This window comes from Theropithecus gelada, chromosome 1 (assembly GCF_003255815.1).
Source record: "Theropithecus gelada isolate Dixy chromosome 1, Tgel_1.0, whole genome shotgun sequence".
Classification (NCBI taxonomy): Eukaryota; Metazoa; Chordata; class Mammalia; order Primates; family Cercopithecidae; genus Theropithecus; species Theropithecus gelada.
The window spans coordinates 32,542,756-32,569,170 of NC_037668.1; the positions used below are offsets into that span (position 1 = coordinate 32,542,756).

A 26,415-nucleotide genomic window follows, 5' to 3' on the forward strand; every position below is an offset into this window, starting at 1 on the left:
CTGTGAACACAGGGTGATCAGGTGGAAATTCATTTAACAGTGACTTCCTCCACGTCTTCAGGAATTCCAAAGTGTGGAGAACGTGAAGTGCCTCTGAGCACAGGCACGGGAAGGGCCCACACCTGTGTCCACCTCAGTTCCAGCAGGGAGCGGATGCCTCGCACAGAGGCAGCACTACTGGAGAAGCATTCAGCAAGGTGCGCGCTGAGGTGGGACCAATTCTCAAAACAACTACAATTTAAAAAAAGACGTTCTCTTTTGCCTTTATTTCTTGCTGTAGTGGGAACGTGAGTTCTGCTACCTGGGACTGAGGGCACTGGGCAGCAGGCCTAGCGCATGGGGCCTGCAGGGAGAAGGCACGGCTGGAGGCCTGTGCACACCGCCACTCTCCTGGAACCACTGCTGGCCCAGCCACAGCCCTGCGGAAATTCTACTGCGTGTGGCAGAGACCGATGTGCAAAAGGTTTCTGGTGAATGTTTTATGGAAATCACTCCAAGCACTAAGGAAAGCGGGACCGTGCCTGTGCTGACCGGGGCCTTGCGCTAGCGCCCCCCGGGCGGTGCTCTCTGGCTCTCTCCAAACAGGACGCCTCCTCTTCTGATTCTAAGGAAGGCCTGAGACAGCCCTTACGAAGGCTTAACGTACAGTGCGGCCGGGTCCCGGCGCTGCACACAGGATCTTTGGTTAGTTCCACACATATCGTTTGCACGAGAGCTGACGGCACAGACATGTAAGAGGCGTGCATGGCTGGGACCCGGGGACGGCAACCAGAGCATGGGGTCACCAAGGCCAGAGAGTTCTGGAGAAATGGTGTAGAATCAGGAGACCTGCTCCGTCCCTTACAGAGACAAAGGAGCCCGGGCACCGCGTCAGCGCCTGGCATGCGTCCTGCTGGAGCTCTTGCTCAGCCCGCCCTTCGGGGTGGGGATCTTGCTTCCGGCCTTTGACCCCGAGGGGCCTGATGCAGCCACAGCTGAGCTTTTCCCTGCAGAGCAAGCACAGGACCCACATTAGGAGGGCGCTCCTACCCATGGACCAGATGCAGAACCTGCGGCCACAGTGTGAGTGGCTGGGAGTGATCAGACACCCAGCAACACCATCCGAGGGCCCATGCTGATGGCCGTCACCCGACTACAGGAGCCAGGGCTGAGGCTGGTGGGGTCTACTCTTCAGTTTCCTTTTTTTTTTTTTTTTTTTTGAGACAGAGTCTTACTCTGTCACGCAGGCTGGAGGGCAGTGGTGCCATACTGGCTCACCACAACCTCCACCTCCTGGGTTCAAGCAATTCTCCTGCTTCAGCCTCCTGAGTAGCTGGGTGCCCGCCACTGTGCCCGGCCAATTTTTTATAGGGTTTCACCATGCTGACTAAGCTGGTCTCGAACTCTTGACCTCAAGTGATCTGCCTGGCTTGGTCCCCAAAGTGCTGGGATCATAGGTGTGAGCCACCGTGCCTGGCCAGCTTCCTGATTCTAAACACTTGTGTCAGTGATGTAGAAAGAGCGGAGGACTGGGGTGTGAATCCTAGGCCAGCCGCGGAGCCTTCGCACTGCACAGGCCGTTTGCAGGTGAAGGATTTTGGTCACGCGATTATGATTATTAGCCTGCTTACTAAGGAACCAGAACACGAAGAGAGGCTGGGATGCTGTTTTTTTTTTTTTTTTGCTTTTAAAGGGATATTTAAAGGGATTTTTTTTGCTTTTAAAGCCATGTTGCCCTGGCTGGGGATGGTTGTTTGAATAAGTCAAAATGGAGGGATGCAGACTCCACCCGCTCAGCGCCGCTGGCCCTCACCTGGCTGCAGTGCCGGGGCCTTCTGTAGAATGTGTGTCTTGCGCAGGTTCATGGTGCAGCCAGCGGGGCCCATCAGGTGAGCTTTCCACGCCTGCAGCGGAGGAGGCATCAGTGTTAATCAGGTAAGATGGGCCTGGTGCGCTGTCTCAGACCCAAAGGACTCGCTGTGCACGCTGAAAACGAGGGGCGGCTGCACCAGCAAGAGCTGCAGAAGAAGGGCTCCCTCACCTGGGCACCTCCCTTCGGATATGTCATGATACCCTCTGTGATCTGTGCGGGGCACAACTGAGGAAGCACCAAGTCCTGTCGCCAGGCGAGCCTACATCTCACGTCCCCACCCAGCCACACAGGGCCCTTGGCGTCAGCGTCTCTGAGCACAGCAGGAGTCTACATCTCACGTCCCCACCCAGCCACACAGGGCTCTTGGCGTCAGCGTCTCTGAGCACAGCAGAGCGTGCACACAAATGCAAGGGTGAGAAGCAGCGTGCCCATGTGATTACATTCCAGGCCAGAAGACAGAAGGCGCCAGGCCCCGCGGGCTCCCCGCCAGCCTGCTGCCCGCGGTTCCTCGTGGGGTCCCCACTCTCTTCATCCCTGTTCTTCCTGAGCCACGCCACATGCACTCGCCCTGCAGAACGCGGGGCTCACGCAGGCCTGACTGCCTGGGCAGCCAGCTTCCTTCCTTCAGGACCACCTGTGGGACCGTCTGCATGGGGACAGGGAGCTCATCCCATCCCCCTGCTGGATATAAACATGGGACCTTTCTTCTGATTCCCCGAGTCTTCTGGACATTCGGGTTGTTCCTGGTTTCTTCCCTTCTATTTAAACAACACTCGTGAAGCTGGGCGCAGTGGCTCACGCCTGTAATCCCAACACTTTGGGAGGCAGAGGCAGGTGGATCACTTGAGGTCAGGAGTTCAAAACCAGCCTGGCCAGCTTGGTGAAACCCAATCTCTACTAAAAATACAAAATTAGCTGGGCATGGTGGTGCATCTCATGTCCCCACTAGCTAATCCCAGCTACTCAGGAGGCTGAGGCAGGAGAATTGCTTGAATCCGGGAGGCGGAGGTTGCAGTGAGCCGAGATCACATCAGTGCACCCCAGCCTGGGTGACAGGGTGAGACTCCGTCTCAAAAACAAACTACACTCCCCAGGGACATTGCTCCAGCCGCTCTCCCATTCTCTGGTGGACCAGGATCTCCACTAGACGTCGCCCTGCTTCTCCCTGGCTCCTCTCTCACTGTCACCAGTGGCTGTCAGTTTCTGGCTGCCTGTGGTAGCCCTCAGGATGCTGGAGCACTTGCAGCCCCAGCCCTGCCCACTCCTGTCCCGCTTTAGCTGCTCTAGGCAGGCCTGGGTTCTCATCTCTCCAGGCCACCAGCAACCTTCATGTCCCTAAAGCTGGGGTGCCTTCTCATCAGGACGTGGCCCATCAGCACATGGGGTGCACTTGCTCCCCCCTCCCCTGTGGAGGGACACGGCCTGCCCTAAGGCTCCAATTCCTCCCTCCCCAGCACAGCAGTGGCGGGTCCCTCTCCATCCCTTGAATCTGGGTGATTGTGGCTTGCTTTGGCTAATGGGACAGTGGCAGACACATGGCAGGGCAGGCTGAAATGAACTCATGTGCCTGGGCTCGTCTCGCTGTTGCCCTCTGTCATGCCCAGGCTGGCGTGCTGGGGTCAGACACATAAGCAAGGCTGAGGTGCCGCAGCTGCCTCCAAGACCATCCTAGATCAGTCTCCAGCTGCGGACCCCAGGCACACATGTGTGAGCCCAGTCAGGGCCAGCAGAGCCACCTGGCTGCCCTGTAGCCAAGTGCAGATGCAAGAGCTGGGCGCCTGTGATCAGCTGAGCCCAGCCAGGCCAGCAGGGCATCGTCTCTGATGGGCTGTGCTCTGGGGCCTCCAGGACGTCACCCTCGTCAGGCTTCCTCCCCAGTGTGTTTCTTCCCCAGAGCCTGGTTTGCCTTCTTACTCCCACTCTACCTGGGGCTTAGCCTGTGGGCCTCTTCTCTGTCTACACTTGCTCTTTAGGAGAGCGCTTCCAGTATTATGACCTTAAACCCACTTATTATACACGCTGACAATCCCCACATTTCCACCTGCAGCCATATGTCTACCGGCCTGCGCATCTGACAGGCATTTTCACTCCACAGCTCCAGGCTAAGCTCCTGAGTGCCCTGGGTTCCTGACCGCAGTCACCGCCTCACCACGTCATGAGGACTCCACCGGCAAGTCCTGGGTCTGCCTGCAATGTGTGTCCAGAATCTGACCCCTTCTTGCCACTCAGCTCTCTGCTACCACCTGACCTCTCTGTCCCACAGGCTGCTCTCAACAGAGCAGCAAAAGTGGCTGGCGTGGGGCCCGCCAGGTCATGCCCACTCTTCCGCTCAAACCCTGCAGGGGCAATGCCTTCCACTCACTTTGAAGAATAACGGTCAATGATTTTTCATCCCCAGTATTGCCTTCCAGTCTATTTATGTCCTTTGATGGAGAGGAGGTTCTCACCTTTTACGATTTAATAGTTTTATTACAAAATGAGTATACAGTTCAGTAGTGTTAAGCACATTCATGATGCTTAACTCCAGATCCCTTTTCATTTTACAAAACCCAAACTCTGCCCCAAGGTTCTCCATTTTATCTAACTGAATTGATCAGCCTCTCCCATCAAGGCTTAAGCTTTCTGTGTCCTGTTTGAGAAATCCCTTCCTATTCTGAAGACTATTCTCTTATCTCCAGCATCTCCTGAGAGATTCATAATTGGGCCTTTCACATTTGAATCTAAGATCCACTCGGAGCTTTCTTCTGAGCAGTGTGGAGGATGTCGAACTTCACTGTTTACCCCCCTTCACATCATTCAGAAAAATTCTGAATGATTAGCATTAGGATTAGCACACAAGGACTTTAAAGCAGATACCTACTATATTCGAGGACTTAAACGTGCAACGAAGTACTATTGATCTATTAGAACCCAGGCAAACTTTGAAAACATGTTAAGTCAAAGACACAAAGGCCGCATAGTGTCCAATTCCATTTACAGGAAATGTCCACAGTAGCCAAATCCATGGAGACCAAAACTAGACAGATGGTTGCCAGGGGCTGGAGAGGGGGCTGGGGAGAAAAGGGGCGACACGTAGGCAGTGCTGTCTTTTGGGTGATGGGAAAGTTCAAACGTGTGTGGATGGTTGCGCAACCCTGAATACATGAACACCCACTATCTGTACATGGGGAGAGGCTGTGCAGACTAGATCTCTGCAAAGCTGTTAAAAACAGGTGATCTTAATGAGTGAACAGAGGTGAATCTTGGCAGAGAAATGAAACCTGTAGAGAAATCCCAGCCAAATACAAACACTGGAACTGGAAAGTACAAGATTGGAAATGAAAAATTCACTTAACGGAGGACTGGAGATGGAAGGAGAAAGGGCGCAGGGCCGTTCAACTAGAACAGAAAGGGAACACCGGACAAAGCCCCGTGACCCACAGAACAGATACAGCAGTCTTCACACTCAGGCAGAGAGAAGGGAGGGAACGCTGAAGAGAGGAAAAACATTTGGAAAACGAATGACAAAACAATTCACACAGAACGAGAAAGACGTGTCTCAGCAGGCTGGAGTGGCAGAGTCTCCTGCTGGCTTCCAGGAAGTGAGCTGTCCAGCAGAGAGGCCTCCGGTGCTGAGGACGGTGGGGGCCTCTAGGAGCTGAGCGGCTCCGGGTTGACAGCCCCCAAGAACATATTACTGCCAGCTGCTGGGATGAACCTGGAAGTGAGTCCTTCCCTAGCAGGGCCCACAGATGAGAACGAAGCCTGGCTCCGGACCCAGGGAACCCACGAGGTAATAAGTGAGTGCCTGTTATCTGCTCATGCTGCAGGGTGTGAGGTGATGGGCCAGGCCGTGTAGATAATTAGATACAGGGAAAGCAGATGACACATGAGATACGCCTGCCGACAGCCTTACAGGTACTACCTGTAAGAGGATGTCAATTCAAATCAGATGTTGGGAACAAGAAGGGAAGGAAGAAAGGGTGGTTACTGGAGAATCTGAGTACTGCTCTTAGTAGGGAACCAATGGTAATAACTGAAATCAGAGGGGACGATGGGCATCGCACGGAAGGACGAGTAAAGGTAACAACTCGAATGCAAACACAAAGGCCCCTACATTCTGGAAATAACCAGGGGAAAAGATGTATGTGCAGTGAGAGTTGCTTGTATTGGGTAGAAAAGGGGCAGGATGCCCCGTAGGAAAAGCAGCCTCTGGAGGAAGGTGGATGGAAGCGGGGCAGGACAGCGGCCTCCTCTGTCTGGGGTGGAGGAAGGCAGATGGAAGTGGGGCAGGACGGCGGCCTCTGTCCAGGGTGAAGGAAGGTGGATGGAAGCGGGGCAGGACGGTGGCCTCCTCTGTCTAGGGTTCTTCCAAGATGCCTGATTCTATCGACCTGGAAACATGTCTTCGGTAATTACAGAACTTAATTCTTTAAAGTCCCCTAGAAATGGAATATAAAATGAATGTATTTACAGTTGGTGGCACTGCCAGCCAGGACTCGCCCAAGTCCCTCCAACACAGGGCCACTGGGCCCCCCGTTACCAGTGGAAGATGTGGTCAGGACAAGAACTGGGAACAGATCTGATTTCTGGCGGCATCTTCTGCCGGCGGTGCAGGTGCCCCTGTGCTGGGGCTGCCCCACGTGTAGTGGGGGCCAAGGTGAATTGGTCGCTTGCAATTCCTGAATTCTGTCTCCTGGGCCATTAGGTATCAGGGCCCATGGATGTAAGAAAGGAGACACAGATGTTGGGAGAGACAAGGTTAAATAAAGCCTGCAGCTCAGAACGGGAAGGGGAAGTGTGTGTGCATGAGTGACAGAGCTTACTTCCCTTGATTTCTCCCGGCTGTGTCCACTGACAGTCCAGCCACAGCAACCCACCCAGCAGCAATGGGCATGAGGCCCCCAGCGCTGTCCTGAGACATCCAGTCCCACTAACGGGCACCAGGCCTCTGTGACCAGATGGCTGATTCCAGGTCCGGGGCAGGAATGCGGCAAACAGGAGGGAACTCTCTGAGGCTGCATGGGTCTCATCCAGGCCTCAGGGGCCCAGCTGAAGAGTCTGCCATAGGCCAGAGCTGGGATAATTCACGCATCACTAAGCATGGTAACTGCAGCGACTGGAACACATCAAATAATTTAAATCCATGGTTCATAATGACACTACAGACAAAACAAAACCAATTAGCTGCCATGGAAGATGCTAGTGACCCAGCTTACTATTCTGAAAACCAGTAAACCAAGGAAAAGAATGAAACCTTCATTCTACCTTTCCAACAGAAAGTCTAACCCAGGGCAACCACAGAGTGGATGACACAGATATTCCATTTAGAGGAATATCCCAGCAGATGAACGAAGGAGGGATGACAGAATGAGGCCCCTCCTGAGCCAGTGGGTTAGGCCCTGAGCATCAGCAGCTGCCGCCGTCATACACATCACCCACCTCCTGGGGGACACACCAGCATTGCCTGTGAAGCGGCCACACCCACACCGAGCCTGTGCACACCTGATGAGGCCAGAGATCCAACCTCCTATTTACAGGAAGTACAGGGACAGAGAAACACGTTAAGCACCCCCAAGGGGACGTAGTCAGCAGATCCAGACGATGGTAAGCTCTATAGGGCAAACAGCCTCCTTCCTTTGCAAAGTGAATCATAAGGAAAAAAAACGAAGAGAATGAACTTGTTCAAAACAGACCAACCAGGTACCGCGTGTGGGCCTTCTATGGATCCCGGTAATCAAACGCTTCTGAGCTGATGAGATACGGCAATGTGACCGATGTCTGGAAGGCTGAGCCTGCGGCTACGTAAAACAGTCCCGATTCCAAAAGCTCCGTATGGGAACATTTACAGATAAAACAACATGCTGTCTGGGTTGGCTTCAACATTACACGAGAGGGGAGCACGTGGGGGCACGGGAGAAACAAGACTGGCTGAGCTGCTAGTTGCTGAAGCTCAGTGACCGCTACAAGGGAGAGTCCTGAGGGTTTCTGGTACTTTTCTGTGTACTTTGTGATGCATTTCAAATTTTGAGAGAGAGAGACCGACAGACAGACAGAGAGAGCCAGATAACTGGGTAGACACTATGGCTGAGAGTGGCTGGGGGCTGTCTTCTCTGTTTGGTGTGTGTGTTTTCCGTGGTTAAGAGAAAGCTACAGTGGCTGGGTTGGAGCCATCTTGCTGAAAAGCTGGGACAAGGGGAGGCAGCAGCAGGACACAGTGATACGCAGCAGGTGGCAGGAGCTAAGGAGGTTGGAGTGGAAGTGGCTGAGCCAGATTCCAAAACTGGGTCCTGAGCAGGGCCCCAGGGCTCAGCATTCGCTGCCTGGCATAAAGAGGGCACCGCCAGCCCATCGTGTTGGACAGGGCCAGAATAACTGCCACGGAGCCTTGCACGCCCACGTCCCTCCTCGTCCCCTCCAATGCCAGAGGAGCCGAGCACATGGGGAAGCGGAGGGTGGGCACGTGCGAGCCGACCGTCCCCACTAAGCCTGCGGAGTCACAGCGCAGCGCACTGAGGCTGGGAGGAGAGCTTGGAATCAGGTAGGAAGGAGAATCGTTTACCCAAATAGGCCTAGGTTTTATTAGGCAAAAGGGACTGCGGTGTTACAGAATCTGGCCAAGGTGTCACTGAGGGCCTCAGTATCTGGATAAAAGCAATGACCAGAACAAAATAAAACCATCTCATGCTTGTATCCCGGTGACACAGGCTGGGCCTCAGTGAGTTGAGGCTCCTCGATAAACCATTTGTAAACATAGGGAAGGAAATCATGTGAACACGTAGCTAAACGGAAGAACTGTTCAGACAGGGCTCAGTAGACGCTGTCCACTCCCTGGACACTCATGTGCTGTACTCTGTGGCTGTGGTCCAGCACTAACACCACCACCATCACCATCACCGTCACCACCACCGCCACCACCACCGTCATCCACAGGTGTGTCACCTACTTCACTGGCCCCTCCCCTGCTAGGCCCCTCACCTCTTCTCCGGGGCTGAAGTTCTCATGGCACAGAGGACACCGGTTTGCCAGCTTCTCTGGTTTGGCAGCTGAAATGATTTCAAAAAGACTCAGTCACTCCCTGAATGACAGGTGACAAGACATGCTGCTGGCCTGCCCGCAGGTGCTCTTTAATTCACCAAGCCCCTGCAGAGGCCCAAGAGCAGGGGCACTTCCTCCAGGAGGACACCTGGTGACCCGAGGGCACGGAGCCTGGGAAGGGGTACTCACGGTTGCACTCCTTGTTTTTTATGTGTCTGGGCAGCTCTTCCTTGAAAACAGCCTCGCTGCAACGGTAACACTTCCCAAACCCGTCTTTTTTGTCACATTCCGTCAGCAAGTGCTCTGTCAGGCTGGATATCTCCACCACCTGGATTTTGAAATACAGAGCGAAGCATGCTGCTGAGAAAGCTGAAGCGCCCTCTGGCCAGCCTGCAGAGCCTGTGGGCGCCTCCCTCTGCCCAGGGAAATCTGTGTCACCTGCGCATGAAGCGAGCCACAGGCTTCTGTCTTTGGCATTTGCCCACAGACTGTCTGGAGTCACTTGTGATACTTTGCTGAAGACCCCATGTCCTTCCTTTCCTGTCGCCTGAGCATCGGGCAGGGGCCGCTGGAAAGGACGGGGGAAGCTACGGTCGACCTGAGTGTGAAACTTGGATGAGGACACAGAGTGGCTCAGTGGTTATACGTGTGGCCCTGGGTTCATATCGTGGCTCCCAGCTATTTCTAAGAATGTGCACAGAAACAGGACCACAGAAGAGTTGTAAGAGATTCTCCTGCTACGTTGGTGTCTCTGGCAGGAATGACTTGTGTATACTCTATAACTTCAGGCTGCAGGACTTGACACACTGTGGGCCAGTCCAACCTCTTTTCTTCATGAATTACCCAGTCTTAGGGATTTTTTTTTTTTTTTTTGAGATGGAGTTTCACTCTTGTTGCCCAGGCTGGAGTGCAATGGTGTGATCTCGATTCACTGCAACCTCTGCCTCCCAGGTTCAAGCGATTCTCCTGCCTCAGCCTCCTGAGTAGCTGGGATTACAGGCATGCACCACCACGCCTGGCTGATTTTGTATTTTTAGTAGAGATGGGGTTTCACCATGTTGGTCAGGCTGGTCTTGAACTCCCGACCTCAGGTGATCCGCCCGCCTCGGTCTCCCAAAATGCTGGGATTACAGGCGTGAGCCACCGCATCCAGCCAGGTATTTCTTTATAGTAATGTAAGAAAGGCCTAATATAGGCGATCGGGGAAGACTTCTTACACAGGACACAAATAGCACGAACCATGAAAAACACTGGTAAGGCAGGCAATGCTAACATTAAAAATGAGTCTTCCTCAAGACACTTAAGACAGTGAAGATGCATGCTGTGCAGTGGGAGCAGGTGGTCACAATTCACGCGACTGACCAAGCACTCACATCCACATGTATAAAGAATGGCCCCAAATCAATAAAATCACATGGACAACCCGAGGTAAATGGGTGAGAAACCAGAAGGTGCTTTGCAGGAGGACAGCCAATGCCTGCAGACAAAAGGACGGGTGCTCCACCTCATCTTCACCAGGGACAGGCACACTGGGAACTCGCCAAGGCAGCAGGAAGCGTGGCCGCAGGGGCACTGTGGGAAGGGAGGCAGTGCCCATGCTGCTGGTGGCAGTGCCTGGGCACAATCCCTTTGGAGCACTCCTGGGCAGCCCCACTGAGCATCAGCACACCCGGCAATCCCACGACACATCGTGAACCCAAGAAAGTGCATTCCCGTGCATCCTGGAAGACACCAGAACGCTGTGGCAACATCGCTCGTCGTGGTCCCAAACTGGACACAGCCCTCGTGCCCAGCAGCAGATGGATGAAGGTGCTGTGGACACGACAAAGCAAGAAATCCGACATGACACCACATGGTGCTGTTTCTATAAAGCTCAAAGAGCAAGGAGCACGCATTGTGGTGTCAGAAATCAGGCCCCTGCTGACTCCAGGAAGAGCCCTGAGGGGAGGTGGCCGCACAGCATGTTTACGGTTCACTGGGCTGTCATATGGAATGACTCGCGTGTGTTTTTCAGGGGTGTGTTAGGTTTCAGTTACTTTTCTCACAACCTCTCTGAAAATACTAAGCCTTGGGACAGCTTTGTGACTCAGTCTTTCAACAGTCAGGTGTTCATGCTCACGCAAGCAGCTGGGCGGCTGTGCCCCTGGCCTGACCTGTTTGCAGTGGTCACATCTTGTCAGCATGAGACAGTGCTTCCAGTAGTGGAGATCGAGACCTTCCTCTGTGAAGGATTCACTCCGTTCCCCACAAAAAATACACAAACTGAAAGGAAAGAAAAGCAGGAAATAAAGGTAAGGATCTAGTTCCACTGATGGCCGTTCTGCTCCCACGTCCCGAAATTCTGAATTGCCGCAGTCCCTGTGTTGTTTGCAGTTTCCCTCTCATTCCGAACTGCCTCAGTTTGCTCTGCGGGGCCTGGGCTGGGCCTCCCTTGCAGGCAGCAGTGGAGGCTGGGTGTGCCATGTGTTAAAGCACGATAGGAAAGCCCTCGCCAAGGAGGTACCTGAAATCAACGGGCATACGATCCTTCCAGACTTTCACTCAGCATCATCAAGCAGAAAGGATATTTTAAGTTACAATAAAAAGATAAGACAAAGACCCTACATTCTCATAGATCTGTCCTGGCTGCTGTAGAGTAAAGAGAATTTTGCTGCTGTGATGTTCTGTGCCTGTTACAACAGTTTTGATAAACAGACTGGCAACTTCCATTGGGGCAACAGAGGGAAAGTTGTCTTCACGGACTCGGAGTGGATGCTAGTTAGTGGAGAAGGCACATTTCCTACCTTTTATGATGACTACAAAGGGCCAACTAGGGAGGACGTGTTCCCTTTCCAGGGTTTCTGTGTGGCTCCTCGCCCTGACCATCGTACAGTGGGTGGAAGACAGCGCGACTCACTTATCTGGAGAGCGCCCGTCAGCCTGACCGTCATATGGGGGTGGAAGACAGCGCGACTCACTTATCTAGATAGTGCTCATCCGGGATTCCCAGAGCTTCAGCAGGGGCTGCTTTCCCTCCTTGAATGTCTGAAGAGATTAAAACAATTTAAATAACTTTTTATAGAAATGATTTTCAAAATTTTAGTAAGCAGTTTGATGTGAGCTATAAAACCATGATACAAGTGAAAAGGTAGCAGTGTTTTCCATTCAGCTGGGAGATGGCTGAGGTGCAGCAGGTGTCCAGTGATACTTGCTGAATGGACGGAAGCCGTTTCCACACGGAGCTTCCATGACATGCATTTACACACCCTGATTCTTTACACACCCCGATTCTTTGCACACCCCAATTCTTTGTGCACCCCAGTTCTTTACATACCCTGATTCTTTGGCTTCACAGCATCACTTTCTTTTTCCTAAGACACAAAAACAGTAAGGTCAGGGACAAAGGGCTGCAGTGTGAGTGTGAGTGAGAGGCTGCTGAGGATACGTTTTGATCATGAAAGCACATTTCTGGGTTTTGTTTTGGAATTTCTACTGGCTGGGCAAGGTGGCTCACGCCTGTAATCCCAGCACTCTGGGAGGCCAAGGTGAGTGGTGGATTGCTTGAGCTCAGGAGTTCAAGACCAGCCTGGGCAACATGGCAAACAAAGCCCTGTCTCTACAAAAAATACAAAACTTAGCCGGGTGTGGTGGTGTGCCCTGTAGTCCCAGCTACTCAGGAGGCTGGGGAGGGAGGATCACTTGAGCCTGGGAGGTGGAGGTTGCAGTGAGCTGACATCATGCCACTGCACTCCAGCCTGGGTGACAGAGTAAGACCCTGTCTCAGAATAAAAAAATTAAAAAAAAGAATTTCTATCAAAAAATAACTTTTGGAAAGAGGAATCAATATGCCCTGTCTTCAAAAGAGGCGTGGATACTCCGTCTCCCCTTCTCTCGTAAGCCCCTCCCCTTGGGCCCTCAGCCCTGCCACTCTGTAGAGATGACTCTTGTGGCCACAGATCCCTTCCACGTGGCCTCCCAGTGGCTCGTGACGCACCTGGGCGCCTTTCTCAGTCAGGTAACTCCTAAGCTCGTCCCAGCAGCCCTCCTAGCCTTGAGAGACCCCATCACGTCTTCTCCCTGCCCCTCAGACTCCCCAGCACCACCGCAGTCTCCGTCAACACTGAAAACCGCAGGGGACACACCATCTCAGTGTGAGGGTGCTGAGGGGACTCCCTGAGACTTTCAGGCTTGAGGGGAACAGGAACAAGTTGGTCGTTCTACAGATGGCACTTAAATGATGCATTATAAAGAGGAATACTGTCTACTACACTTACAGAAAATTCAATTTTACATGCTAGTAATTTCTCTCAAACTCAACCACTGACTGTGGAAAACACATGCAGCAGTGCGATTCTAGTTCCACAGACACCCACCCTGCCCCCCAAAAGAGCACAGGTTTATTCCTATTATCATTATTTTTAGACAGGGTCTCACTCTGTTGCCTAGGCTGTAAGTGGTGCAAATACAACTCATTGCTGCCTTGGGCTCCTGGGTACAAGCCATCCTCCTGCCCCAGCCTCCTGAGTAGCTGGGATTACAGGTGCTCACCACCATGTCTGGCTAAGTTTTTTTTCTAAAGTTTTAGTAGAGATGAGGTCTCACTATGTTGCCCAGGCTGGTCTTGAACTTCTGAAATCAAGTGATCCTGCTGTCTCAGCCTCCCAAAGTGCTGTGATTACAGGAGTGAGTCACTGTGGCCAAGAGTATGATTTTAGAACCAGAAAAGGACTTAATATGTAAATTCTGAAAGTTCTGGAGATGGATGGTGGTGATGATTGCACAACAATGTGAGAGCACCCCATGCCACCGCAGTGTGCATTTAAAATGCTAAGATTTACACTCTGCGTATTTCACCCCAATAATTTAAAAAGAGAAAAAACCATCCCATCCCATCATTCTCCTGGGAGAGGCCTTCACCAGGCCCTGTGTGGAGGCGCAGGCCTGTAATGGCCTCGAGGTCCCAGCGCCCCATTGCCCCTAGCACCCTGCAGCAGGGACCCACTGCCTGGGTCTTTCTCCCTTGTCTGCTCCTCCCGGGAGCCCCAGCTCCATGAGGGCGGGACTTTGCTTTGCTGCCTGCTGTATTTCCACAGCCAGATGGTGCCTGGCACAGAGAGGCCTCCATAAACACCGAGCCAATGAGCAGGAGCTGCAGGCTCTCCGGACAGCTGTGTGGAGGCTGTGCACAGGCGTCAGCACAGGCGAACCCGGGACAGACAGTGCTGTGCAGCCCGTCAGCACAGGCGACCCCGGGACAGACAGTGCTGGGAACAGCTCCTGGACGGCTGCTACATCAGGGGCCACGGCCACCAGGTCCTAGGCTGTGGTGAGGGAGGTGGGAGGCAGGCGCCTGGCAAGGGGCTTAGTATGTGCTAGCTCATGGCTGGAGGAAAGCCCTTCAGTTTGTGACATCCGTGTCCTTGTTTGTGTACTAATCACGAGTGTGTGCTGAGCCACCGAGGGTCACTGAGCACACAAAAGTCGTCCACACCACAATGCAGACCTGAGCCAGAGGCTCACCCCCCATCCCAAGGTCTGCCTGCCTCCTTCTGCCTCTTGTGTCTTTTTCTGATTGTGACTCTGACGTTCCAACATTTGGTGGAAATGTCACTGTGACTTTTTGCCATAGGAAGTTCAGCATATATTCAGCCACATTTGATCTTTTTTTCCCCATTTGTACCCATTTCTTCTTTTAAAAATCTGTGGTAAGAACACTTGACATGAGCTCTGCCCTCTGAGCAGCTCTGGGTGAGCTGTGCAGCCGAGTGGGCTGCAGGCCTGAGGTGCCAGCAGGTCCCAGAACTCATTCACCTGGCATGGCTGAAACCTCAGGTCTGCGGCACGGAAACTCCCCGTGTTCTGCCGCCTCGTATTTCTTCTTCTTTTTTTTTCTTTTTGAGACGGAGTCTCGCTCTGTCGCTCCGGCTGGAGTGCAGTGGCCGGATCTCAGCTCACTGCAAGCTCCACCTCCCGGATTTACACCATTCTCCTGCCTCAGCCTCCCGACTGGCTGGGACTACAGGTGCCTGCCACCTCGCCTGGCTAGTTTTTTTTTATTTTTTAGTAGAGACGGGGTTTCACCATGTTAGCCAGGATGGTCTCGATATCCTGACCTCATGATCCGCCCGTCTCGGCCTCCCAAAGTGCTGGGATTACAGGCTTGAGCCACTGCGCCCGGCCTCTTATTTCTTCTTTTAAAGGAAATTTTCTATCAACTGAAAGAAACTTCATCATAAAATTAGTGTTATGAAGCTAATTCACATCCCAGAAGCAGGGAGGTTGAAAGGAACACATTTATATTCAATCAAATATTTGTTCCCAGTACACAGAACACCCCCATAGGCTTAAAGAGTAAGGGTTCATGGAAACAGAATGTTTACCTGAAACCTTCCCTTTCTAATGCGCTGAAGCAGACCTTTATAGTCAAGCTGATTTTTCTCCTTTGTCTCTGAAGGTGGCTGGAGAGCTGTGGAGGAGAGCAGCTCTGTGCCCACAACCCCTGGTCCCTCCCTAAACCTATGCAGCAGCTCACATCAATTCTGACAGAGGATGGAGGGGCAGGAGGAGTATCTGCCACCCAATTCCACCTCTCCATGGAGGGCTTCTGTCACCTACCCCAAAACTAACCTAAAAAAACAGAAGGAATCAAGATGCTCATTTGCATAATTCCATGAAAAATAAGTCAAGTATGATGTGATCTATACAGCAAAATACATCGCAGCTAAAAGCACACAGGTGAAAGACGTGTTTACTTCCAACCTGAACTTCAGCCTGAATGTCTTTCAGTGCTGCCAGCTGCCCTTGTAAAGCTTTAATTTCTTCTCTCTTTTGTTTTTCTGCTTCTTCTGTAGCCGCTTTTCTCCGTGCCTGGTGAGAAAATTATTTGTCTATTAGAATAGCTTGTTAGGGTAATCTCAGAAACTGGGAGACAAACTATGGCATATCAACTATATTTCTTATAAATCATAATATTCACTAAGACGAATAACAAGTTAGAAGCAAATCTTTTCCATTGATTTCGTCAGTGTTTATTGATAGATAAACCCGCCATGTTCTCACGGCTATCATTATTCCGTTTGCAGCCTGGGAATCTGAGGTTCTCACTGGCAGAAAGTGGAGGAGCCAGGATCCGAATGCAGGAACCTGTTCTTAGCCAGTACGCCTGAGCTTCCCATACACATGGCTCCTTCAAATTACGTATTTACTTATTTATGTATCAAGTAACTTCTTCAATATAGGATGAGGTCATAACTTCACCACAGTTAACTCACCCTCATCTCAGCATCTGTAGGTCTGCCATCTATTTTAGCAAATCCCTCAAAAATTGTTTTGTAGAGAATGTTCTTGCGTGTGTTGCTGTCGTCCGGAGGAAGGTACTCCAGAATGGAAGCCTGGTGCTGTCTGTACATGTCCAGAATAATTCTAACTGCCGTCTCGCGGACCTCATACACTCTATGCTCCAGGGAACTCACTGAAAACTAAAGTTGGGAGGGGCTCTTGTTACTGATTCTTAAAATAAAATTAATTTCTTTTAGCATACAAAAAATGTACATTATAAACATTTGAAAAATAAAGAAAAGAGAAAACATCCATATTAAGTATTATGAGGTACTTCAAACCTAAAACCTCACGGATCTACCGTCTCGATGTAAGCTGTGTTAGACTTTCATTACGCTTGTTTTGGATCTTTGTAAGAAACAGAACGCTGTGGCTATAGTGTAATTCCATCCCCACCGTGCGTCTCCGGGGCCCATGGTTTCTCATCCTCCTTGGAGGTGTGCGCTTCTCTGTAGCCGATGTGCAGATTTCAGGTTTTTGGATTTGCGATCCAAACCAGTAAATATAATGGAAGTATTCCAGAGTCCGAAAACAATCTGAAATCCGAAACACTTATGGTCTTAAGCATTTCAGATCAGGGGCTTCAACCTGTGCCTGATATTCTCCATCACACTGCTGTTATTGTCTCTTAAAGACAAAGAAATGTTTTTTATGATTTGTTTCTCTCCATGGATAAAGATCTGTACACACCATGTACCATTAGACAGCAGGACGCGTGTGGGGGCCCCCATTTGTTGGATGAAATACTGGCTGTTTTTCTGAAATCAGTCTCACTCATTCCTTCAACAAACGTTGATGAGACCCTTGCCATGCTCCAGGCACTGTGGTGAGTGCCAGGCCAGGTGGTGTGTCACACGCGAGGTCCGCTTACCTTCATCACGTTGTCAATGGTGAAGCCCGAGCTCCCAGTGCCCAGGTCTTTCAGCAGCCGGGCAAGGAGGCCCATCTGACTCATTGCCAGGTGAACTGAAGAGTTTGCTTTCAATGGCTGCACCAGGTAGGATGGAATAATTTGGAGAGACTTAACTTCTTTAAACAAGGCCATTTCCTAAGAAAGCCAACGTAATTTGTTAATTTTTACTGGAAAATGCTGGAGGCAGTTTAGTACAATGCAGCATGATCTTAAACTAAACATTGAAGGAAAAAATAGGGAAATACAGAATGATAGTGACAAAGAGCAATAAGAGCACCGATCTGTAAGCTTGTATTTCTATTTAAAACATAACAACGATTAGAAATGAAAACCTGGCCGGGCGCGGTGGCTCAAGCCTGTAATCCCAGCACTTTGGGAGGCCGAGACGGGCGGATCACGAGGTCGGGAGATCGAGACCATCCTGGCTAACACGGTGAAACCCCGTCTCTACTAAAAAATACAAAAAACTAGCTGGGCGAGGTGGCGGGCGCCTGTAGTCCCAGCTACTCGGGAGGCTGAGGCAGGAGAATGGTGTAAACCCGGGAGGCGGAGCTTGCAGTGAGCCGAGATCGCGCCACTGCACTCCAGCCTGGGCGACAGAGCGAGACTCCGTCTCAAAAAAAAAAAAAAAAAAAAAAAAGAAATGAAAACCTGAGTCACAGGAAATAAAACCATGAAGAATAAAACAATTTTATGTGTAATGAAAGCTCTTCAGAAGCGTAATTGAAAACTTGAAGGTTCCTGTTCTCAGTACTCTTCAGCTTCCAGGAAGAGGTTTTCTCATCTCTAAAATTCTAAAAGAAATTATAGTTGTTGCTAGAATCATTGTTATTTTAGTATTTATTAAATGTCAGCCAAGAGTGTATGATTCTGCAGTGATATGGTTACTAGTGGATTAAGACGGAAAAAAATGTAAGTACCATTACATATTTTAATGTCCCTAAACAAACAAGTCTTTATGTAATTAAGATATTTATCACTTTATTAACCAGATACAGAGAAAAAAATAAGATGTTGAAGCGTTAAGTTGCAATCAGAAATAAACCTGTTTCCAATAGGTCTGTAGGTCCTATCATCTAAAATAATCTCTCATCTTGCTGGCCCAATTCACTCTGTATTTGGGCCTGTGAGTGACTCTGTATAAATCTAAAAGCTAAGAGAAGAAGAGCATTCTCCAGGGAAGTCTGGAGAGTAAACTCCTTAATGACAAACAGATACTGGGAGCGTGTATTTAGTCGGCTAACCAGCACACTGGTGCACAATAATTGTAACCCTCAACAGATTGCCTTAAGGTTATCTGAAATAGAACATTTTAGCACCACCAAACTGCTCAGAAATTAATGCGGCTTAAAAACAATTAAATGAAGCAATAACATGTGCTCATCTGCGACATATCTTTTGAAAGATGAGCCTCCCCACCCCCAAATTCTAGCTGTCTTAACCAGGAGTGTATTGTAGCACATTAGCATGACAGCATTTATTCTTACTTTTTATTAGCATTTGTTTTCCTTATTTACTCTGAAAATTTAGGTTTATTAAATGAAACTAGATCTGTGGTTACTCATATTTTAGAGAAATGACCCCTTTGGATTCTTTTGAGACACAGTCTTGCTCTGTCACCAAGGCTAGAGTGCAGTGGCGAGATCACAGCTCACTGTAGCCTCAACCACCTGGGCTCAAGCCTCTCACCTCGGCCCTCTGAGTAGATGGGACGACAGGGCTGCATCACCATACCCGGCTAAAACTCCTGGGCCCAATTGATCTGCCCACCTTGGTCTCCCAAAGTGCTGGGATTATGGGCATGAGCCACCCTGCCTGGCCTGGATTCTTTTTTTTTTTTTTTTGAGATGAAGTCTTGCTCTGTCGCCCAGGCTGGAGTGCAGTGGTGCGATCTTGGCTCACTGCAAACTCCACCTTCCGGGTTCGAGCAATTCTCCTGCCTCAGCCTCCCAAGTAGCTGGGACAACAGGCATGTGCCACCACACCCGGCTAATTTTTGTATTCTTAGTAGAGAATGGGTTTCACCAGGTTGGCTAGGATAGTCTTGATCTCCTGACCTCGTGATCCACCCGCCTCAGCTTCCCAAAGTGCTGGGACTACAGGCATGAGCCACCTCGCCCAGCCTGGCCTGGATTCTTTTTTAAGAAGGATCTGCACATCACAAAATTTTGTGTAAAACTTAATTCATAAGCTTTCTTAAGCCCAAAGGGAGAGTCTTAAGAACTCCTAGACTACATGAATTCATTTGCTAGTTTAAAGACAGCAAAACATATTTTCACATTATGGTATATAACTGTGCCCCCAAATTCATACATTTATCTCTATCTCAACATTTCCCATAATATCTAGCCTACAGGAGGCACGTTTGGTGAAAGAATGAAAATATTTCGATTAAGACAGTTGTATCTTTTATTTCTTTACCCTCAGATTTTCTATTTTTATATCATTTTCCGTTTCTATTTATTTAAAAAATTAATGGCATATGTTGGATAAAAGAAATGTTGGAAAAACCCAACTGTAGATTTTAACTGAAGTTTATGTCTAAGACAAAACTGACCTTTTAGAGCATAAGTAAAGTGTGATGGCAAATCCCTGAGAATAATGTTAACTGAGTAGAGACAGAATCTTGTAAGGTGTTAAGAAAGCCAGAGAGCTACACGAATATGTTTATCATCTATGGTTTCAAATGCCGTGGTGAAGTTCAGACCTGAATAAAATTTGCAGCTGTCACACGGAGGCGGGCAGAAGAATCTCCAGTTCTGGTGAGCAAAACGGGAATGGTCCTCTCCACACAGTGAGCTGTTTCAAGTTTACTCAGTTTATGTTTAGGAATATATTGTGTAATGATCATTTTCAACAATTTCAAAGAAGCCTGAAAGACCTAAGAGAAAAGGGATAAACATGGATGAGTTACTACAGTGGAATTCTACCAAGAGGAAACATGGAATTTACTATCAGTAATACATATGAACATATTGAAAATGACGTCTCGTCTGAAAGGCTGAAAATGGCAAACTGAAAACTGCTTTCTAAACACAGTAGTACCTTGCATATAGAGGACATATACTCTTATTTCACTCTGTCATAAATCACTCCCCATCTTCCCTTCATACCGAGTATCTAACAGCCCTGCTTCAACGGGTAAGCCCAAATCTTCCCTTCACACCAAGTATCTAACAGCCCTGCTTCAATGGGTAAGCCCAACTGTGCAATGTCCATTCTTAAGGCCCACTCAGCATTAGAAAAACACTAACTCTCAACCTCATCAGGTTTCATGCAAAGTGAGAACACAAACTGAAGATGTGGTAGCACTGAACCAGGCCTCCACAAACACCTGGCTTTGCAGAACATGTTGCTCGAGACCAGAGACAATGACCCAAGCAAAGGCAGATTTCCCAGACCCTTCATGTAAGATCAGTTGCACAATATAGCTTTTGCTAGAGAACCTCATTTCTTAGTGATTCTATCGAGTTACAGTTGGTGACCATGTCAATGACCAACTGGTCCTCTCTCAAGCTGCTCTGGTCTTCTGTGGTACGGCACATGATCTCGTCCACGGATGCTGGAGCCAGCACCAGCTGAGGGCACTCACGGAGGTCACAATGTCCTTTATGGCTCTTCTAATGAGAAAGATGGATGCTCTCAGTGTGTTCTTTAAATCTTCTTTTGGGGTTCCAACAGGCATTTCCATCAACTTCTTATACAAGGCAAGCAGTGCATCCTCTCGGTAGGACCATGTCTTAGAATAGGCCCCAGCAACCTACCACAAAACAGGCAGCATTTGCATGACATCACAAACCATCCTCCAATACTACACAACTTGAAGGCTTTGTTTTTTTTTTTTAAAGTAAGATGATTCATTTCTAATAACAGAACTTTTATAAACTGATTCATTTCTAGTAACACAACTTTTACAAATAAATACGCATATTTAGAGAAATAATTTTTTCTGATAAGGAAATTTAAGACGTTAAAATATAAAAAGTATTAAATGCTCCAAGGGAAATATTTTTTTTTTTGAGACGGAGTCTTGCTCTGTGGCCCAGGGTGGAGTGCAGTGGTGCCATCTCAGCTCACTGCAAGCTCCGCCTCCCAGGTTCACATCATTCTCCTGCCTTAGCCTCCCGAGTAGCTGGGACTACAGGGGCCTGCCACCACGCTCAGCTAATTTTTGTATTTTAGTAGAGACGGGTTTCACCATGTTAGCCAGGATGGTCTCAATCTCCCGACCTCATGATCCGCCCGCCTTGGCCTCCCAAAGTGCTGGGATTACAAGCGTGAGCCACTGAGCCCGGCCTCCAAGGGAAATATTTTAAAGCTGAGAATGAGGTGAAAATCCTACTCATTTCTTTTTTTTTTTTTGAGACAAAGTCTCACTCCGTCGCCCAGGCTGGAGTGCAGTGGTGTGATCTCGGCTCACTGCAACCTCCGTCCCCCCGCGGGTTCAAGCAATTCTCTTGCCTCAGCCTCCTGAGTAGCTGGGATTATAGGCGCCTGCCATCATGCCTGGCCAATTTTTGTATTTTTAGTAGAGATGGGGTTTCACCATCTTGGCCAAACTGGTCTTGAACTCCTGACCTCATGATCCACCCGCCGCAGCCTCCCAAAGTGCCAGGATTATAGGCATGAGCCACTGAGCCCGGCCAACACTACTCATTTCTATGAGGAGATACTTCCATTTTTTGCTATGCCATCATTTTGTGCTGGAATTAGCTGGTGTTCAGAAGACAGCAGGTGTTTAATATAAACTCCATGAATGCCAGAAGGACACCCAGGGTGAAATGAGTACCCATTGATACATCTTAGCTCATGTTTTTGCTGTTTCACATAATTCATAATTTACAGAAGGGCCAGGCACGGTGGCTAATGTGTAATCCCAGCACTTTGGGAGGCCAAGGCCAGGAGTTCAAGGCTACAGTGAGTTATGATCATGCCACTGTACTCCACCCTGGGTGACAGAGTGACACTGTTTCTTTAAAAAAAAAAAAAGTTAACAAAAGACTTTCCAATCCAGCGAGAACAAAGGGAAGTGAACAATATTACAAATGCAAAGCCCTGGGCATTTTCCCTCCTTTATGTGTAAGTACAAAGAGGTGTGAACACCATATAGCCTTCCCTCCCCTCTGCCCCCCACTGTTTTTTTTTTTTACCAAGGTTTCTCCCAACACATCGATGGCAGAGCTGGCTTCTCTCAAGGCCTTCTCGGTTAAGGGCTCTGGCTCCCCTGACAAGCCTCCCCTCCGAGCATCGCTGATGTCTGCATCACTCATTTCCGGCTCCACCACTGCCTCCCCATGATGCTTACGAATAGCTGGAAGAGGCCGCTCATCATAGGGCAGGGACTCTGCCTGCAGTAAGCGAAGGAGAGAGGAAAGTGCTGGGGAGCTCCATGGGTCACATTCTCCAAGGCACCTCTCACGGGCAGGCTCACTGCGCTTACTTACCTGATCTGCAAGATGTTATTTTGCTAAATATCAGTATCATCAGATTAGAATAATTTATACAACAAAGAAGATGTAATTGAAAAGATTAGATGAGGCTTTCTGTTCCTTTCTAAACTTATTACAGACCTAATAAAAGCAAGGTAGATTCCACCTCGATGGAGACTACTAAAGTAAAGGCTATTACATCTTTTTTTCTGACAAGATCTCTGATATGTTCTTAGTTTATTGCTTAGAAATAAGCATCAAGCGGCCGGGCGCGGTGGCTCACGCCTGTAATCCCTGCACTTTGGGAGGCCGAGGCGGGCGGATCACGAGGTCAGGAGATCGAGACCATCCTGGCTAACACGGTGAAACCCCGTCTCTACTAAAATACAAAAAAAATTAGCCAGGCGCGGTGGCGGGCGCCTGTAGTCCCAGCTACTCGGGAGGCTGAGGCAGGAGAATGGCGCGAACCCGGGAGGCGGAGCTTGCAGTGAGCCGAGATGGTGCCACTGCACTCCAGCCTGGGCGACAGAGTGAAGACTCCGCCTCAAAAAAAAAAAAAAAAAAAAAAGAAATAAGCATCAAGCCTGATTTTAACAAACATGCTCACGAGGTGTCATCAGGTCTATTGCTTATGTGGCTATGTTCTCACTCAGCACTATGGCTCCTAGAATGGAACAGAGGTGGGTCTGGCTGGGGTGCACTCATGCACTCCATGCATGGGAACAGCACCTGGCATAACACAGGTCCTCTACAAATATCCAAATAAAGTGAACGCCAATCTGAAACAGAATTACCTACATTGATCTTTGGATGAGGATCTGTGGCAGGGAGTAACTGGTCTATTGCAGAATGCTGAGGAGAAATAGTTAGAGAATATGATGAAGGCTTTTCCTGAAGGAAAGGTTCTGCAAACTGGTTTTCTGTTCCTCTTTCTTCCAGTTGTGGTAGTGAGGGCGTTGGCTTTTGGTGGCGAGGACTGCCAGAACGAGCGAGGGGCCGGAGGGGCAAATCAAGAGGTCTTCGCATCTAGGGAACAAAAAGGGACATTTAATTTCAAATGCCACTGCCACGACAGACATATCCATCTCATTCCTCCGGATGAATAAGACATTAGAAAGCTGTGCTGGAAGAGGCTCCTTGGCACAAAGAAAAGTTTCAAAACCAAAGAGAAACTTCCACAGAGTGAAATCTCCTTGAAAGCCCCACACAATCAAGCAGCACTCATCTCAGTTGTCTCTCCACATTTCCGTGTGGACTACAAAAGTGACACACACACCCAAAATGCTAGTGAAGGAATGAACATTTGTGCATGGAGATGTCCACACATATGTGCCCCTGAAGGAGCACGGTGGTGTGGAGAAAGCACCTGGGCTGGACCCAAGTGGACTTCTATTCAGAATCTGGCACTGCTATTCACTGTGTGTACAAAGGAAAGTGATGTTGTGTAACCCAACAAGTAAAGCTGACTGCACAGTTGCTGCACACTGGGCATGGTACTGAATGTTTTGGACAGGCAGGCTCATTCATGCTTACTCTTTTTACTCCCACTTGAAAGCTGATGGAAAACTGAGGCATAAAGCTGATAAGAATTAGTCTGTGATCACAGAGCTGGAATGGTGGTGCCTGGATTTGAACCCAGGCAATCCAGCTCCAGAGTGTGCTCTCTCTTTTTTTAGAGACAAGGTCTTGCTCCGTCACCAAGGCTGAAGTGCAGTGGCACGATCGTAGCTCACTGCAGCCTCGAACTTCTGGGCCCAAGTGATCCTCCGTTCTCACTCTCCTGAGTAGCTAGGACTACAGGTGTGTGCCACCAGGCCTGGCTATTATTTATTTTTTGTAGAGACAAGGTCTCTCTATGTGGCCCAGGCTGGTCAAACAATCCTCCTGGGCTCAAACAATCCTCCAGCCTTGGCCTCCCAAAGTGATGGGATTACAGGTATGAGCCACCATGCCTGGCCTTGAGAGTGTGCACTCTCAACTACTATTCTTTATCTCAGGACCTTCGTTTCCTAATCTGTCATGTGGGCTGAATGCCCCATCTGCATGAGTTCTAAAATCAGAGGCAGAGCACCTTATGGGAAACATGTTCTCAATACACTGAAGCTGTTAGTACTTCGCTCTCACTTGATCCTCACAACACCGAGGGGTCAGTGGGGCAGGGTCATCACTGCCTTTTCCAAATAAGGAAGCAGTTGGAGAGATGAAGGGATGCAGCGGAAAAGCAGCAGGGCCTCGGTTTTCCTGACCCTGGCTCGTTCCCTTTCCCACGACTGTGAGCTTCCTGAAAGAACGTGCTGAGGCAAAGCCTCCCTGACGTAGGCACAGAGCTGAGTCCATCTATGATAACTGTCCCCTGAGCACTGCAGAGTGTTTTACACTACACTTCAAAGGTATCTATCCACCTTTGCGAACCACACAGTTGACTCTCTGTTCTCCTAGGCTTTCCTCCACCCCGTCCGGGCTCCTGCACCCACCAGCTCGGCATCCAGGAGGCTGTGCAGCTCCAGCTGCTCGTACACCTCAGCGCGATACTGCTCCATCTGCTGCTTCTTCTCCTTGGCGAGATCATAGTCTTCCTTCTCCACGGCACAGCGTTTCTCTACCTCATACCTCCCAAGGCGCTCACCAACCTGAAGCACAAAATGTTTGCTTTTTGTTTCAAATTTGGATCAACTCACATCAAATGCAGAGCTAATTTTTAAGAGTCATGCTTGAACCATCTTGTGAGGAGAGGGAGCGAGCACAGGGAAACGGAAGGAATGGGCCACACTCATAGCAAAGTTCTGGCTGCTGTTGCTGTACTGGCATCTAATAAGCCCATGGGTTCGTCATGACTTTCGGGATAGCTGGTTTTCCTATTTTCCCATTGTGCTCGGGGTCTTAGTAATGAGGTAGCTGACCCTGGCACCTCAACGTGAGTCTGAGGTAAAGCTTCTGCTTCCATTTACATTTTTTTTTTTTTTTTTTTGAGACGGAGTCTCGCTCTGTTGCCCAGGCTGGAGTGCTGTGGCCGGATCTCAGCTCACTGCAAGCTCCGCCTCCCGGGTTCCCGCCATTCTCCTGCCTCAGCCTCCCGAGTAGCTGGGACTACAGGCGCCCGCCACCTCGCCCGGCTAGTTTTTTGTATTTTTTAGTAGAGACGGGGTTTCACCGTGTTAGCCAGGATGGTCTCGATCTCCTGACCTCGTGATCCGCCCGTCTCGGCCTCCCAAAGTGCTGGGATTACAGGCTTGAGCCACCGCGCCCGGCCATTTACATTTTTAAAGTGCTTATCTGTCTCCATAACTTTATTTTGCTGAGATCTCTGAACTCACACTAACCTCACAGCTTTTAGTAACCAGTTTCTTTTACCATGTAGTTATTCTAAGTATACATAAAACCTATTACAGGCATAAATTAGGAACTGTTTTCTCCAAAAGCCATACCTTTTGCAAATCAGCAATAGCTTGTTTTAGTTTCTTGGCATAATCATAGCGTTCCTTTTGGACAGCTTCCCGTTTTCTTTCATCTAATTTTCGTATAATCTGTGCAACTTCTGGATCTTGGTACATATCAAAAGCTAAGTCATCTAGCGGAGAAATATAGTCAGATCTCCTAAGGGAAGAAATGTATATTTTAGAGATAATGTCAAGCCCTAGGAGTTCCGTGCTGAAGATGCACAGTTGAGAAAATGCCCCTCCCTACCGCGCCCCATCATGGTTCACAGAGCATTTCCTGCAGGATAAAATGGGTCTCAGAGAAGTAACGGGCCTCAGGTCACAGAGCTCCTAATTGCAAGCAGGTCTTTCTGACTCCAAAGCTCATGCTCTTGACCATGAACCAAACTGCACTTCAGGGCATCTGAGCCTTCAGTGCATTTGCTCAGAGTGCAGACTTTGGGCCTCACC

At 49.5% G+C, this 26,415-nt stretch overlaps 1 protein-coding gene across 1 annotated transcript in view; it reads right to left on the bottom strand.

Annotated features, from left to right (window-relative positions):
* Positions 1–244: 244 nt before the first annotated feature.
* Positions 245–26,415, bottom strand: part of CEP104 (centrosomal protein 104) — a 43,303-nt gene continuing 17,132 nt past the window's right edge. The window contains exons 7-22 of the mRNA XM_025404151.1: positions 25,954–26,122; positions 25,003–25,158; positions 23,327–23,554; positions 22,250–22,447; positions 20,692–20,859; positions 19,807–19,980; positions 17,058–17,234; positions 16,120–16,326; positions 15,608–15,715; positions 12,183–12,219; positions 11,827–11,893; positions 11,023–11,131; positions 9,059–9,197; positions 8,810–8,877; positions 1,793–1,883; positions 245–986 (exon numbers count right to left, since the gene is read on the bottom strand). Of these exons, the coding sequence (XP_025259936.1) occupies positions 871–986; positions 1,793–1,883; positions 8,810–8,877; positions 9,059–9,197; positions 11,023–11,131; positions 11,827–11,893; positions 12,183–12,219; positions 15,608–15,715; positions 16,120–16,326; positions 17,058–17,234; positions 19,807–19,980; positions 20,692–20,859; positions 22,250–22,447; positions 23,327–23,554; positions 25,003–25,158; positions 25,954–26,122 (2,212 nt within the window). The 3' untranslated portion in view covers positions 245–870. The remainder of the gene's footprint in view (positions 987–1,792; positions 1,884–8,809; positions 8,878–9,058; positions 9,198–11,022; positions 11,132–11,826; positions 11,894–12,182; positions 12,220–15,607; positions 15,716–16,119; positions 16,327–17,057; positions 17,235–19,806; positions 19,981–20,691; positions 20,860–22,249; positions 22,448–23,326; positions 23,555–25,002; positions 25,159–25,953; positions 26,123–26,415) is intronic.